Source organism: Pyxicephalus adspersus, chromosome 3 (assembly GCF_032062135.1).
Source record: "Pyxicephalus adspersus chromosome 3, UCB_Pads_2.0, whole genome shotgun sequence".
Classification (NCBI taxonomy): domain Eukaryota; kingdom Metazoa; phylum Chordata; class Amphibia; order Anura; family Pyxicephalidae; genus Pyxicephalus; species Pyxicephalus adspersus.
Genome location: NC_092860.1, coordinates 153,744,373 through 153,757,705, shown reverse-complemented (window position 1 = coordinate 153,757,705; position 13,333 = coordinate 153,744,373). Strand labels below are relative to the sequence as shown.

At 39.3% G+C, this 13,333-nt stretch overlaps 1 protein-coding gene across 1 annotated transcript; it reads left to right on the top strand.

Annotated features, from left to right (window-relative positions):
* Positions 1–408: 408 nt before the first annotated feature.
* On the top strand, positions 409–10,053 carry LOC140327555 (vomeronasal type-2 receptor 26-like). Its single transcript, XM_072406944.1, has 5 exons — positions 409–653; positions 2,176–2,467; positions 4,642–4,941; positions 8,879–9,002; positions 9,146–10,053. The coding sequence occupies exons 1-5, from the start codon at positions 409–411 to the stop codon at positions 10,051–10,053; spliced, it is 1,869 nt and encodes a 622-aa protein (XP_072263045.1).
* The last annotated feature ends 3,280 nt before the right edge of the window (positions 10,054–13,333 follow it).

Sequence of the window (13,333 nt, the reverse complement as noted above, 5' to 3'; positions counted from 1 at the left end):
CTGCAGTGACAAGGTCACTGAGCTACTCTGACCCATTCCATACGTTCAGGAATTGGACTTTGGCCTATACAGTTCCTGCAGCTTATAAAGGCTGGAGGTCCTCCATGAAGATGGGCAAACACCACAGTAAGCCCCAAGGCAGGGACTACATACGCATATCATTTCAGCCACCCATATTACCTATTACTGATATTGAAAACAGGTATGGCAATATCTAGTTAAGCCTTTAGCTTGAATCATCCAGAGGATATAGATAATATTATCTGGTTAAATAAAGATCTGACGTTGAAAACTGTTATTATAATAAATCTCCTCAGACATTTCTTCTTCACTCTAAATTAATCACCAGTATTGTATATAAACTGTTGGAGATGATCCCATCCAGTTCAGAGGAAACACATCAGCATCATGGAGGGATTTCTGATCCTCATTGTTCTCTCTGGGGTTGTATCCATCTTACAAGGACAATCTCGATCTCTATCTACACATCAGATTTTAGATATGTGTCACCTCACCGCCGGGTGGCCTGTGTTTGAATATGAGTATTACCAGAGAGGAGACATCATCATCGGAGGGCTCTTTTCTGTCTACACTTCCACTGAAAAGCTGAAATTGAGCAATGGTGTGTATGATTCATCGTATGTTTGTTCAGGGTAAGTAGATTACCATCATTTTCTTATATATATATATTTATTCTTGTATATTTAGAGACATCCTGATATTACATAGGAGGCTCCAAGTAATAGTTTGGAGATCACAGCGACACTGGTATTAACACTGATACATTGCAGTACTGCGCACCTTTTTACCTGGAACTTGTCTTCACTGTGTAGTATAAAGACGTTTGAGATATTTTGAAGTATAATAAAAAAAAGAAAAGATAATAAAAGTTCCATTACATTGTATACAAGTGTGCACATTTTTGCACTTTGAAGATCTTAATAAACCATATTAGACATTGCCCTGTGGCATCCTCCTGTTCTGTACAGACACCAGTAGAATAGGGAGGTATTACATTCATGTTTCTTTGCCCTCTTCCCCCACGATCTCCCAGAATCAGTTGTGTTCAATGTGTTGAGAAAGAAATGTGAATTTGACTTATTAAATAATATTAGAGATCTGCCACCTTCCCTTATATACTCTCCCAATGTATTTCAATGTGGGTTGTATAATAAAATATTTGGGTATGGATTGTTTAGCATAGTCTCGAGCACCTACTGCTCAGGTGGGAAGATGATTGGAGTGGTGAAGTTTTCATAGGAAAAAAAGTGATTACATTACAATCAGGGAGATCGAGGAAGGAGGGAATCACCCCACATGTGGCTCTTCATGGGTGTTATCTATTTATTATTTTTTTTTTAACAAACCACATAACTTAGAGAAGTACATAATAGGACTACATCACTCCTTTCGAACTCAGACTGTGATTTTCCTTCTTTTTGTATTCCATATGTGATATAACAAGAGGACCAGTAGACAAGTGTAGGACTATGGACCAGTCACCATCATTGCTGATCATTTTCCCACTAAAGCAAGCACAGCGATTTGGTGGTTAATGATTTTGCTGTATAGCACTAGTGTCCTAGCTCTGTATCCCAACCTCCATACTGTCTGCATGGAGTTTGAAGCAGCAAGAACCAATCCTGGATGTAAAGGAGAAAATAGGAGGCGCTCTGAGAAGTGTGAAAAGAGACAGTGGTGAGGAGTGGGAGACGGAGAGACGGTGGTAGAACAAAGAAAAAGTTGGGGCAGTAGGAACCATCCATGGCCAAGAGTGAAGAGAGAATACGTAACAGGAACAAATTGTTGCCAGAAAATTTAAATGATGAGGAGTGGAGGTAATGGAAGCACACTTAGGATGTGATTGAGGAAAGGGGTAACAACGGGAGCAAATTATGGCCATGGTAGACAATATGTTCAGTGGAAGAAAGAGAAATCAGGGACTGGACTTAATGGTAGGCAGGAAAACAGCCTAACCAAAGGGAAGAATCCACCATGGCTGACATCAAATGTAACCAAGAAAAACTATTACAAAAATACCAGCTGTGAATTATAAATATGACACATATACAAAATAACAACAAAATGTGTAACTTTCAACAACCTTTTTTAAAAAATTCATGCAAAATCCATCAAATGTTAGATTAAATGGTACCCTTTCTAAATCTTTCCCAGACTAGATATAATAGAATATGAATTCCTGATGGCATTTTTCTTTGCAATTGATGAGATTAACAAGAATCCAGATCTCCTTCCCAACATTACTCTGGGCTATCACTTGTTTGACACATGTGGGTATAACATCAAAGCAATAGATTCTGTCCTAAGGATACTTTCTGGTTTTAGAAATAATGCTCCAAACTACTCCTGTATGGAAGGGCCTGAGGTCGCTGGTTTTGTGGGCGATACCTTATTTCTACCAACCCTTGCTGTTGCTGAGCTTCTGAATGTTTACCAGTACCCGCAGGTATATTGTCTCCTGATTTATCAATAGAGGTATGAGTATGTAATGTATGGAACCTGGGGGTGCCCAGGAAATACTATTTATTGGAGAGATATACACCATAACTCTAAGCAGTGGCTGTAAAAAAAATAAAAAAATGAATTTATGATATTGCACTATGGAACTTCCACTTCTGACTAAAGATGACATTGTCAACCACATATACTAGTACAAACCTTTGGTGATGATGTAGCCACTTATTTAAAGTCTGCTGTAGCTAGCATGGTGAGCAACCCAAAAAGCATTTTTGAAAGAATATTGGAGATGACCATCAGGTTTGGGAAAGATAGTTTCCTTCTTAACCATCATGAATATAGGATGTCAGTTATTGTCTTTTTGTAAGGTCTAAGAAGGTAATTTAGTGAAATGGAACTATTCCCCCAATAATTCATGCATTCATCATACCATCTGTCCAAAAACTTTGTATCATATAGCATTTATGGAACATGTTCATGTGAATACAAGTGTGACCCTATGTACATAGACAGGACTTGGAATTAGGGGAATTATTGTAGTCTTCACAATCCTGGAGGAAACTTCTGGGTCTTTATTGTGTTTATCTTGCCACTTTGATAGTGTTCCTTGTACTCCTTACAACACCCTGACCTCACCCTGTTCACAATTACATCTTCTTCTAGCTTCTTGCTCTGACTTCAGCCTGTCTTTGACCTTTGCCAGCTGCCTGTCCTGACCTTAACCTGTCTATCACCACATATGCCAACTACCTGCTCTGACCTCTGTCAGCTCTGAACTTGTCCTGCTGGCAGTTCTGGATTAAAGCCTCCAGTTCCAGTTCCAGTGTGCCCCTGAATGGGCGTGCAACCTGGTGTCATCCGGCAGCAAAGGCACCCACTTAGATAACTGGCCCATCACCACCTGTGGGATGCTCTGATAAAGACTGGTTGTCACCAAGACTCTCTGCCCCGGTAATCAAATGTCATCTGCAGGGAAGCTAATCCCTAACAAACTTGCTCTCCACAGTGGAAATCCACACCACAACTCTTCCAATCTGCCTCAATTTTGCTGATCGGTTATACATTTGTCTTTGAAACTTTGAAATTCTTTCAGACCTACCCATAAACAAGAGACAAATGTTCAGAGACTGTTGATTTTTAAAAAAAAGGTGAACATAGAAATAGACTGATTGGCACTCTCGGAGACAAGTAAACATTTGTATTGTCATGTCAATTACAATATTTTTAAAGTGGTGATGAGACATGCTCAGGGGTAGTTGGTAGACAGCTGGAGGTTGGAGGAAAAAAGGGATCAAGAAGAATAAGACTTGACTTCCTAGAAAAAGCTATAAAAAAACATCATTGACATGCACCTTAAAAGTCAGTGAAATTCAACATAGGGCAAAATTGTCAGCGGCATATTGCACTCTCGGCTGACCTATACTCAATTATCTTTAGGTATTACCTTGGGACTGAAGAGGTGACCATCCATTAGAAAGTGAAAATGAGGTTTTAGGATTATATTTAGGGTGTACATAAATATTTGGAGCACATTTTAGAGGTTGAATGAAGGCTTCAGGACTAGAGTAGGGTGTTGGGGGGGTATTTTAACATGCCTTTGGGGTTATGCACTTGTAAGATTTAGGGGCTGGGCATGTTGATTAGGTGTTTGCTTAGGGAATCAGTTAGGTGTAGGTGTTTTGAGGAGGTGTGAAGCTGTTAGGTAGGAAAAGGTAAGGGAAATAAGGATGATTTAAAGTAAGCAATAATTGCTGGGTATTGACACTTGCTTTCAATAATAAAATTCTGTCAAAACAGTAATCAACCCTTAACATAGGATGTGTGCATTTTGTTGTTAGAAAAGGTCAAGAAAAGGAAAAGGACCTAAAAGTATTCTACCATTTTGTCAAATAGTGCAGCAAAAAAGGAGCACTGCATATAATCTTTCCCACTCTGCATATTCCATTTATGGTGCCCTACATTATATGGTTCAGCTGTCCTGGAAATAATTCAGACATATGGAAGTGGTATGTGTGTGGAACCAGGGCTCATATAAATATTGTCAATCCACCAAAATTTTTTTTTATCTCTAAACTCTATAATACCATTTGCTCTTTAAATACCTGACAAAAATCAGATAAAATAACAATAACATGGGCCTCTTGTTATGTTGTCTTTCTACAGATCAGCCATCGTGTCACTGACCCTCTCCTGAGTGACAGACAAAAGTTCCCATACTTTTACCGCACCGTACAGAGTAGCCAGGTTTGGTATGAGATGGTGGTGAAGTTCCTGCGAATTTTTGGTTGGAATTGGGTTGGAATCATCACATCAAGTGATGGCACAGGAGAAACAGAACTACAGGTGCTAAGAAAAGAGATGACCAGACATGGGATCTGTATAGAATTTGTTATCTACCTGACAAATGACGTGCACATTAACAGACAGAGAATGATCAAGAAATCAACCACAGATGTTGTCGTAGTATGTGGACATTTTCAATCTGAATATCTATTTTTTTTGGCAGAATCAAAAGTTCTCAGACTAAACATGACAATAATCCTTAATGAGTCATGGAATATCATTTCATATCCAGATATCAGCCTAAGAGAAGCATGTAACTGTAGCATAATACCAGTCCACGTTCCCCACTACATTCCTGGATTAGATGATTATATGGATAAAACACATACATCCAAATGCCCAACTGATCCATTGCTGGAAGATATCTGTCTCACAAAGTATCACCGTCTTTCTTTGAATCATACTAAAAATAGGATATTCCAATCAGCTGGTCTTTTCTCCAACGTCACCTGCACTGGGAAAGAATGGATTGTGCATCGCTTTAGTAAAAAGCATGACCCAAAGTTTTATTTCATTCACACTGCAGTATACGCTCTGGCTCATGCATTACATAATATGAAACCCAGTAGAAATACATTTGGAAAGTATGGATTAAGACAAAAAGTAAGTTCATTTCCTGATATATGTATCACTTGTCCTAAATGTTGCATCTACACTGGATTCTTATCCTGGATAAGTAGAGACTGGTGATGATACAAAGACAAATTCTCTTCTCTGATTGGTCATCAACATCACTATAAGATTACACTCTTCATAACTGGGCATAAATGCTGGATCTTCAATAGATTCTTGTTAGAGCAGAATACATTTATTACGTCTCCTTCCTTAGTTGGTGATGCAGAAAACTTAGCTCTAGACTTAGCTGGATATGTGCTGCCAGGGGAGACAGGTGTGTTGAGTTCCCTTTAGATCCAGTACGAGCACTGCTACTGTGCTTTCTGAGAAACCTTAAGGCCATCCGTATTAACTACCTGTGCCAAAAAGAAAACCCAGGGCTATCTCAATGCTTAGATTCAGGCATTCTCCTGCATTCAGTTCTGATATCTTCAGGGGCTTTAAAATTGTACAGTGCCATGTGCCGGAACAAAGAGCAATTTAGGGTTATAGGAAATATAGGCCTCATTGAGCATGGGATAGACAATAGGGTCAGCAACCTAAACTGTATGGTAGAAGGTAGTCGGCTCGTCACTATTAGCAAGTATCTTAGAGAAAACCCTAATGCTCACATCAATTAGGGAGATAAGACAGAAATTACAACATAGGGAATGATCCCTATTGAGTTTAAGGGTGACGGAAAGGCTGTGAAGAAGAGAATAAAGTTACCATTTTGGTAAGGAAAAGGGACCAAACAAGAGAAAATATTTTGTAGAACCACGGTCATCTCAGCTTTTGTAAAAGAAGAATACAAAAATGAATGTAAACTAAACCCACATACTAAACTATACAAAAAAAGTTTCAGGATCAGGAAAAGGATCTTTTCAGAGAAATATTCCCTCAAAGTCTTAAGTAAAGTGGCTGAAGGAAGGCTGGACTAACTACCATAATAGGAGTGGAAGACTTTTGTTTTCCCTGCGGGAAAACTGTAGACGCACCTGGGGAATTCTATATAGATAAGATAAAGGGGATAAGGTGCAAAGATATAGCCCCTGAGCCAATAGGCATCCTTAATTATCTTTGCATTTCTATAAAGATTTATGAACACGATCCAGATGCTGTTGGTGGGCGCAGTCATATAAAGATAGAAAATGTTTCCACCAACACTAAAAAAGGCATCAGCAGAATTAGACGTTTTCCCTAAGGTACCTAGCTTCCTTAGGTTGAAATCCATATTAAATGAAAGCTCTGTGTATGGCAGCTTTAAGGGCTTCCCATTGAGTTGGCAGAAATAGTTTCCATGACTGCTTATGAAGATGAGCTGAATCGTTAATTCTCCATGTCCACATCCTTTCTTGAAAAAAGGAGATGATAAAAGATACAGTGACTCAGGAATGTTTCAAACAGGGGAAAGAATCAATAGATAATGAGGGCTGCTGTAGGACCCAAGACCAGCACCAATGCTTGCCAGACATCAAACCCTTATCCAACATTGCTTTCTGTGGAGGTTAGTTATGCCTTTCAAAAGCCCATGGTTGCCACCAGGAGCCCAAACATAATACAATACCAAGATTCCAGCAGAAGCATGTCCAGAATACTGAGCCAAAGGTCATACATGGGTAATCAGTCCACCAGACATGGCATCCAAGTGAAAAGACAACAGTAGAGTCAAGGTCACAGGTACAAGGTTGGTTCAGAAGTATAATCCAAGGGTCAGGAACAGATCAGCAACATGAAATCTAACAAAATTACACAGCAGCAAGTCAACTCCCTAACTGTGAGCAGAGAAGCTTTAAAGTCCAATCAGCCAATTACATTGTCGGACTGGGACCAGAAACTACTATTCTCATTAGCCTCAGCACAACTTCAAATCCCCTTCAGCTGGACACAGTCCTAGAGAAGGTGATGCCAAGAGACCATTCACAGTCAAAGGGAAACCAGAGATGCCCCAGACTGCAGAGCAGAGGACTGACAGCTATTTGCATGATCCCTGCTGCCACTACAAGCAACACAGTTGAAAAGAATAAGCAGTGTGCATTGTGGTGGCTTACTGCAAGGGATTGCTGCCAGATGACTGTCCTCTAACAGCTGCCATGTCCAGGTACAATGATCTGCAAATATATAATTGACATGGAAGTAAGAACAGTGTATGTGTGAGAAAAAGGTAAAGAACCCTCCAGGTATTGACAAAATATAGTTCTTGTAGTCTGTACTTGAAGAAGTTTGCGAAATGAGAGAGGAGATTGACCTGAAGAGTCTGGGGTCTAATACAAGATTAAAGTTACTGCCAACTACAAGGGTACCCTCAGCAAATTTCCTCAAGCAAAATTAGTATTGAGTTGGGATTGGGTTATATTTAAAAAAGTGTAAAGGAGCAACAGATTCTACTCCATATATCAATTTTGATTAATACAATGTGATCCTGCAGATAAATCTTATAATAAAACTAATTGGAATAGGGGAGTTTTATGAAATGCTATGGAAACTTCTTTTGTTTTGGATTCCAGACATTAGCTATGTATGAGGAATAATAACATGTACTGCATTCTGGCATATGGGAGGTCTTCAAGACGCATCTCCTGGAGCATATACACAAGTAACTACACCCATGCTTTGTGAGAATAATAGAATACTTGAGAGTGTTTGGAAGGGCTATTAGGTTCTTTCATGTTCAGGGTCCGAACCCTATAGGGTAAAAGTAGCAGAAGTAGGGCCAGCCATGTCAAACAGGAGGGCACAGTCAAGAGGGTTAGACAGAAAGGTGGACAAAACATTTGATAACATTTAAAAGCTGCACATAAGAATAAAGAAACAGTGCCAGGCAGCACTGACTAATTGCAATATAAGAGGCTGAAATGGTGTTTTACTGAGCTCTAGATACATATTGGAAATGTAGATGTTTGGCCACTAGTCATTCCATTAGTAAAAGCACAAAACAGATGTATTTAAAAAAGAAGACATATTTTTAAAGCCAGGTGTTCAGAGGAAAAAAAATCCAAAAGGGTAAATTAGTCATTTCTCACTGTGAAGCAGTTGCATGTAGAATATTTCTGTTGTAATAAACATATTTTCTTTTCTTTGCAAGCTGCATAGATTTGTCCAAACAGTTCACTACTTGAGCACCTCCAGGGAGGAGGTCTTCTTTAATGAGCGAGGGGAATTACCTATTGAAACATATTTAGAAAACCTGATCTATTATGATTTCCTGGGAACAAATAAAATAAAGACAGAATACTTGGCAAGCAGTTTGACAATAGCAAAACACAAGCAAGAAGATTTTCTAGTACAGCTCCAATGGAAAAGGGGCAAAGTAAGAGTTTCTTATGTTTATCGTTAATGCAATTTAGTTTCTCATCTTAAATACACTAAAATATTGTAGGACTGGAGTTGTAAAATGAATTCAGTGCACTTTGGAAACTAAAGGTTATTTGCAGTTAACTTAACAGTAATCAGATTCTTTCAGGTTCCCCAAGCTCAGTGCAATAAGCCATGTCCTCCAGGATACAGGAAAAGTCCAACTGAAGGAATCCATGCCTGCTGCTATCTCTGTGTACCATGTTCTGTTGGGGCATTCTCCAATGTAACAGGTATTGAACACTAGCAAGTATTTTTTTTAAAAAAAAACTGTTGCTCAATGGAAGTTATTTAATTGGATTCTTTTGCTTTTGCATTGGCATGGATTAATTAAAACCTGTAAAAATATGCAACATATGCTGTTCTTCTCTCGTAGACAGTGACATCTGCCATGAATGTCCTGATGACCAGCAGCCGGATGAAAGACGAGTAATCTGTATCCCAAAATCATATGAATATCTATCCTATGATACAAATATCATAGCTCCGGCTTTATTTAATATATCTCTATTATGTTCTGTTGTAACTCTCTTTATATTGACATTGTTTGTTTTACTCCGGGACACTCCAGTTGTAAAGGCCAATAACCGGACTGTGAGTTTCATCCTCCTGACCTCCATCTTGCTAAGCTTCCTCAGTGTCTTCTTGTTCCTCGGTCGTCCTGTGGATATAACCTGCATGCTGAGACAAATATCATTTGGGATCTTCTTCTCCATCGCTGTCTCTTCTGTTCTAGCCAAGACTATCACAGTCTGCATTGCCTTCAAAGCTTCCAAACCTGGCAGCTACTGGAGGAAGTGGGTGGGAGAGAAGATTTCTAATTCTGTTGTCATAATCTGTTCCTCTGTCCAAGTTCTGATCTGTGTTATTTGGTTATCAGTGTCTCCTCCCTACCAAGAGTATGACATGCACTCCTATCCTGGGAAGATCATCATTCAGTGTAATGAAGGGTCAGTTGTTGGGTTCTACTCTATGTTGGGTTATTTGGGGCTTCTGGCAGCTGTGAGTTTTGTTCTGGCTTTCATGGTGAGGACATTACCGGACAGTTTTAATGAGGCCAAGTACATCACCTTCAGCATGCTGGTGTTCTGCAGTGTGTGGATTGCCATGATTCCGGCCTATCTGAGCACCAGAGGGAAATACATGGTGGCTGTGGAGGTATTCGCCATTTTGGCCTCCAGTGCTGGATTGTTAAGCTTCATATTTTTTCCTAAATGTTACATAATTATTATAAAACCCGAGAGAAATTCCATAAAATATATTATGGATAAAGTAAAATCATAAAATTCTTTTGAATAATTATGTACAATAAAGTTAGGTAGTTAGAAGTCAGTTAGGTTGAAAAAAGACATTAGTCCATCAAGATCATCCACTAGGGAAAGCTGTGTGACTATTAAAACATAAGTTGTATATTTAGAATAGACAAAAAAGTGTACTTGACCAGACTTGAAACATTTCCAAGACATTTCTTAAACAGTGCTAAAGTGTCTGCTACTGATCAACTTCAGAGAGATCCCTGGAGCCTAGAAGAGATGGTTAACACGCGTAAAGACAGCCAATATTGCAAGGGGTTTGTTCCCGTCATTGTGCTGCAAAGATCAGCCAATGCTTGAAATGTTTATAAATTATCACCATAGTTTTAAAAAAAAGAACAATCAATATCTACTTGATACTTTGCTTCTATTTTTTTCAGTAATAGATTAATTCATTTTTTTTACTCCATTCGCAAAAGAGGGGGAAAAATGTCTGTGCGACTTATGGAGCATATATTAACTTCAGCGTTCAGAAGTTACAGATGCACTACGTGTGCATGTGTGAAGGCCAGTGTCCTATAAGATAATCCGACTTTACAAATCCGTACTACCAGCTGATTGGGCGTGTGCAATGACATCATAATAAGCTGTTTTTGCTCAGTTTGCGCGCACATCTGCTTTTTCAATGGGATTTTGCTTCAGTGTGTTCCAATTAAAGTCTCCTCCCAAGACCTTCTTGAAATTTTTCTAGTTTCTCGAGGGTCTCATTTAAAAATGAGGCCTGACAAGTATTAGGAAAGTATATGGATGCTAGAGTGACTTCAGAGGCTTCTAAGTTCCCTTTAATAAAGAGGAATCTGCCTTCCTGGCAGCTCAGTTGGTCCTTAAAATGCCATGTAACAGAGGAGGCTACCAAAATACTAACTCCCTTGGATTTAGATGAATCAGTGTAGTTATGATAGACTATTGGGTATCTCTTGTTACCTAACCTCGGAATCCTGTCAGTGCGAAAGTGAGTTTTCTGTATGAAAGCTATTTGTGTTTTTAACCTGTGTAATTCGGCCAGTATTGTGGAGCGTTTTTCCTGGGTATTCAACACTTTAACATTATATGTGACTACTTGGACTGGACCCATTGCAAGAATATTGAAAGGGGTCTGTCAGGGTACCTAAATGTTTTAGATACTCCCAGGAGCAGGGGGTGGGGGCTTAAGAGAAGGTCAAATGTAGGGAAGGGAATACAGGGGGATAGAACAGTATTGCAAGACAAAAAGTTAAAAGAATATATAAACAATCAATATAAAAACAAACAAAAACATTAAGTGCAGATCAGCTGCGCAAATTCCCCTGGGAGGGGTAGATCAGGTGGTCAGGGCGAGGCTCTCACCACCCGGGCCGGGCCTATAATTATATGCAAATATAAGCACTGGGTGATATAGCTAATGTAAGCTGTATGGGGGAGGGTACAAACATAAATCCGCTTCTTTTAAAACAGATTGTTTTCTTAAACTAGAACAGTGTGAACAAATATCAAGGCTATATCAAATGTCAAGAACCTATACAAAAATACCTCACTGGGTGAACAACCCAGACCTTCTGTAAAGGACATAGCCAGTTCTTTTTCTTCAAGGGTACAACAAAACCCCTTTTTAGACTAGTCCATGATCAAGGAGGAGCCTGTGAAGAATTGCACATATGGGAAAGAAAGTTAGAGGATGAATCCTCTTGAGTAAAGTCATGTGGTTCTAGACCAGGCATGGCATAACCTTGTCTTAGGGCCACTCCCACTAGGACCAAGGGTTTTGGAGCGAGCAAAAAAAGTTCCTATCTCACGTTTTTGGGAGGATTGGCTATTAGGTTTTCCGTTGCCCATGATACAAGAAAAAGAAAAAAAGGTGGGGGGCAAAGTTCTGAAATTGTATGGGAAAACGTAGTGAGAGAAGGTTAGAAAAGCTTGTCTCCCCAGTTCAATGGTTGTTTATACACCCATATGTAAGGCCCAGCGGTGGCAAAGCCTCACATCCTGCTAAATTAACTGCACATGATGATATCTCTATGAGTCTCACAATTTTAATAGCCGCAGGAGACTGTACAATCGTAATGGCTGCAGGATATAAATGCCAGAGAAGTGAGTCAGCAGATGAACAGGTTGAGGTAAGTGAGCAAGCAAGGTCAAAGTACAATCTATTCAGAGATACCAGGAAATTCCCTTCAAAACCTAATGATATTGGTAATAGAGTTAGGCTGTTAAGAGATCAGTTTTCAACCAGTATAGATCAGCTCTTCTTTTTGAAATATCAAAAAAGTAAAGCTCAGGAAGGTAAGATTGCCATGTATTGAAACTAGAATTCAGGATGTCTGGCCCTCTGAGAAAATAATGAAATAAGAGATAAACTCTCCACAGGCTTCAAATATACTGATCTAAAGATGCAGGAGAACTTGTCAGTAAAAATTTGTTCTAAAAGAAGCTTGAGTCGCCTCAGGGTTGGTAGGTGCACAAAATTTAAAGGACGATAGCATAGCTATAATTCAAAGTTATAATTGAAAGTTATGTTCTTCTAACACTCCACTAACTCCACTGTGGGATAATCCTGAGTTTTCCCCTGGAAGAGATTGCAATAAATTCAAATGATGGATTGTCAAAGGTTTGAGGCGCATCCAAGATATGATAGATGTGCTATCCGTTCTTGGCTATGATTATCTGACCAGTAAAAGAGAACCCCCAAGGCTTGAATATTTTCAGTATAGACAAATTAAATCATTCAATCATCCGAAATTCTGCTCGTCCCATTTGCTGCACTCAGTTTGAAAGTACCTATAGGTCGCTAGCTGACACGAAAGGTCAAATTTCCTCAAATCTATGCTGCATTGGTGACTACAAAGAAAATAAACTACATGTGTTTATGGGAGGACCAAGGCCTTACCTGCGATCAGAAAGACTGGAGTGATGTGGCGTATTCTGTTTATAAAATATCACTTAACTCTTCCTTGGTGGAGGCCAATTACAAAGTTTTACTTGGTATTTGGTGCCTGACCGGTTATCTAAGTACCATCTAACATCTTCCAACATGTTTTAGAGGGGGTGATTCCAGGCTCATTTTGGAAAATGTATGCTGGTCATGTCCAATAGCACAGAAATACTGGTCAGAAGTGTTTCATATTATTTCCAGGGTCTTGCAAATAGATGGGCAGAGCTCACCAGAGGGTGCACTGCTCAGTAAATTTGATTTAACTGTTCCCAAATCAACGCTGAAACCTGTGAAACTTATTCTGCTGGTGGCTCGTATAACCCCACCTATGTCCTGGAAATTG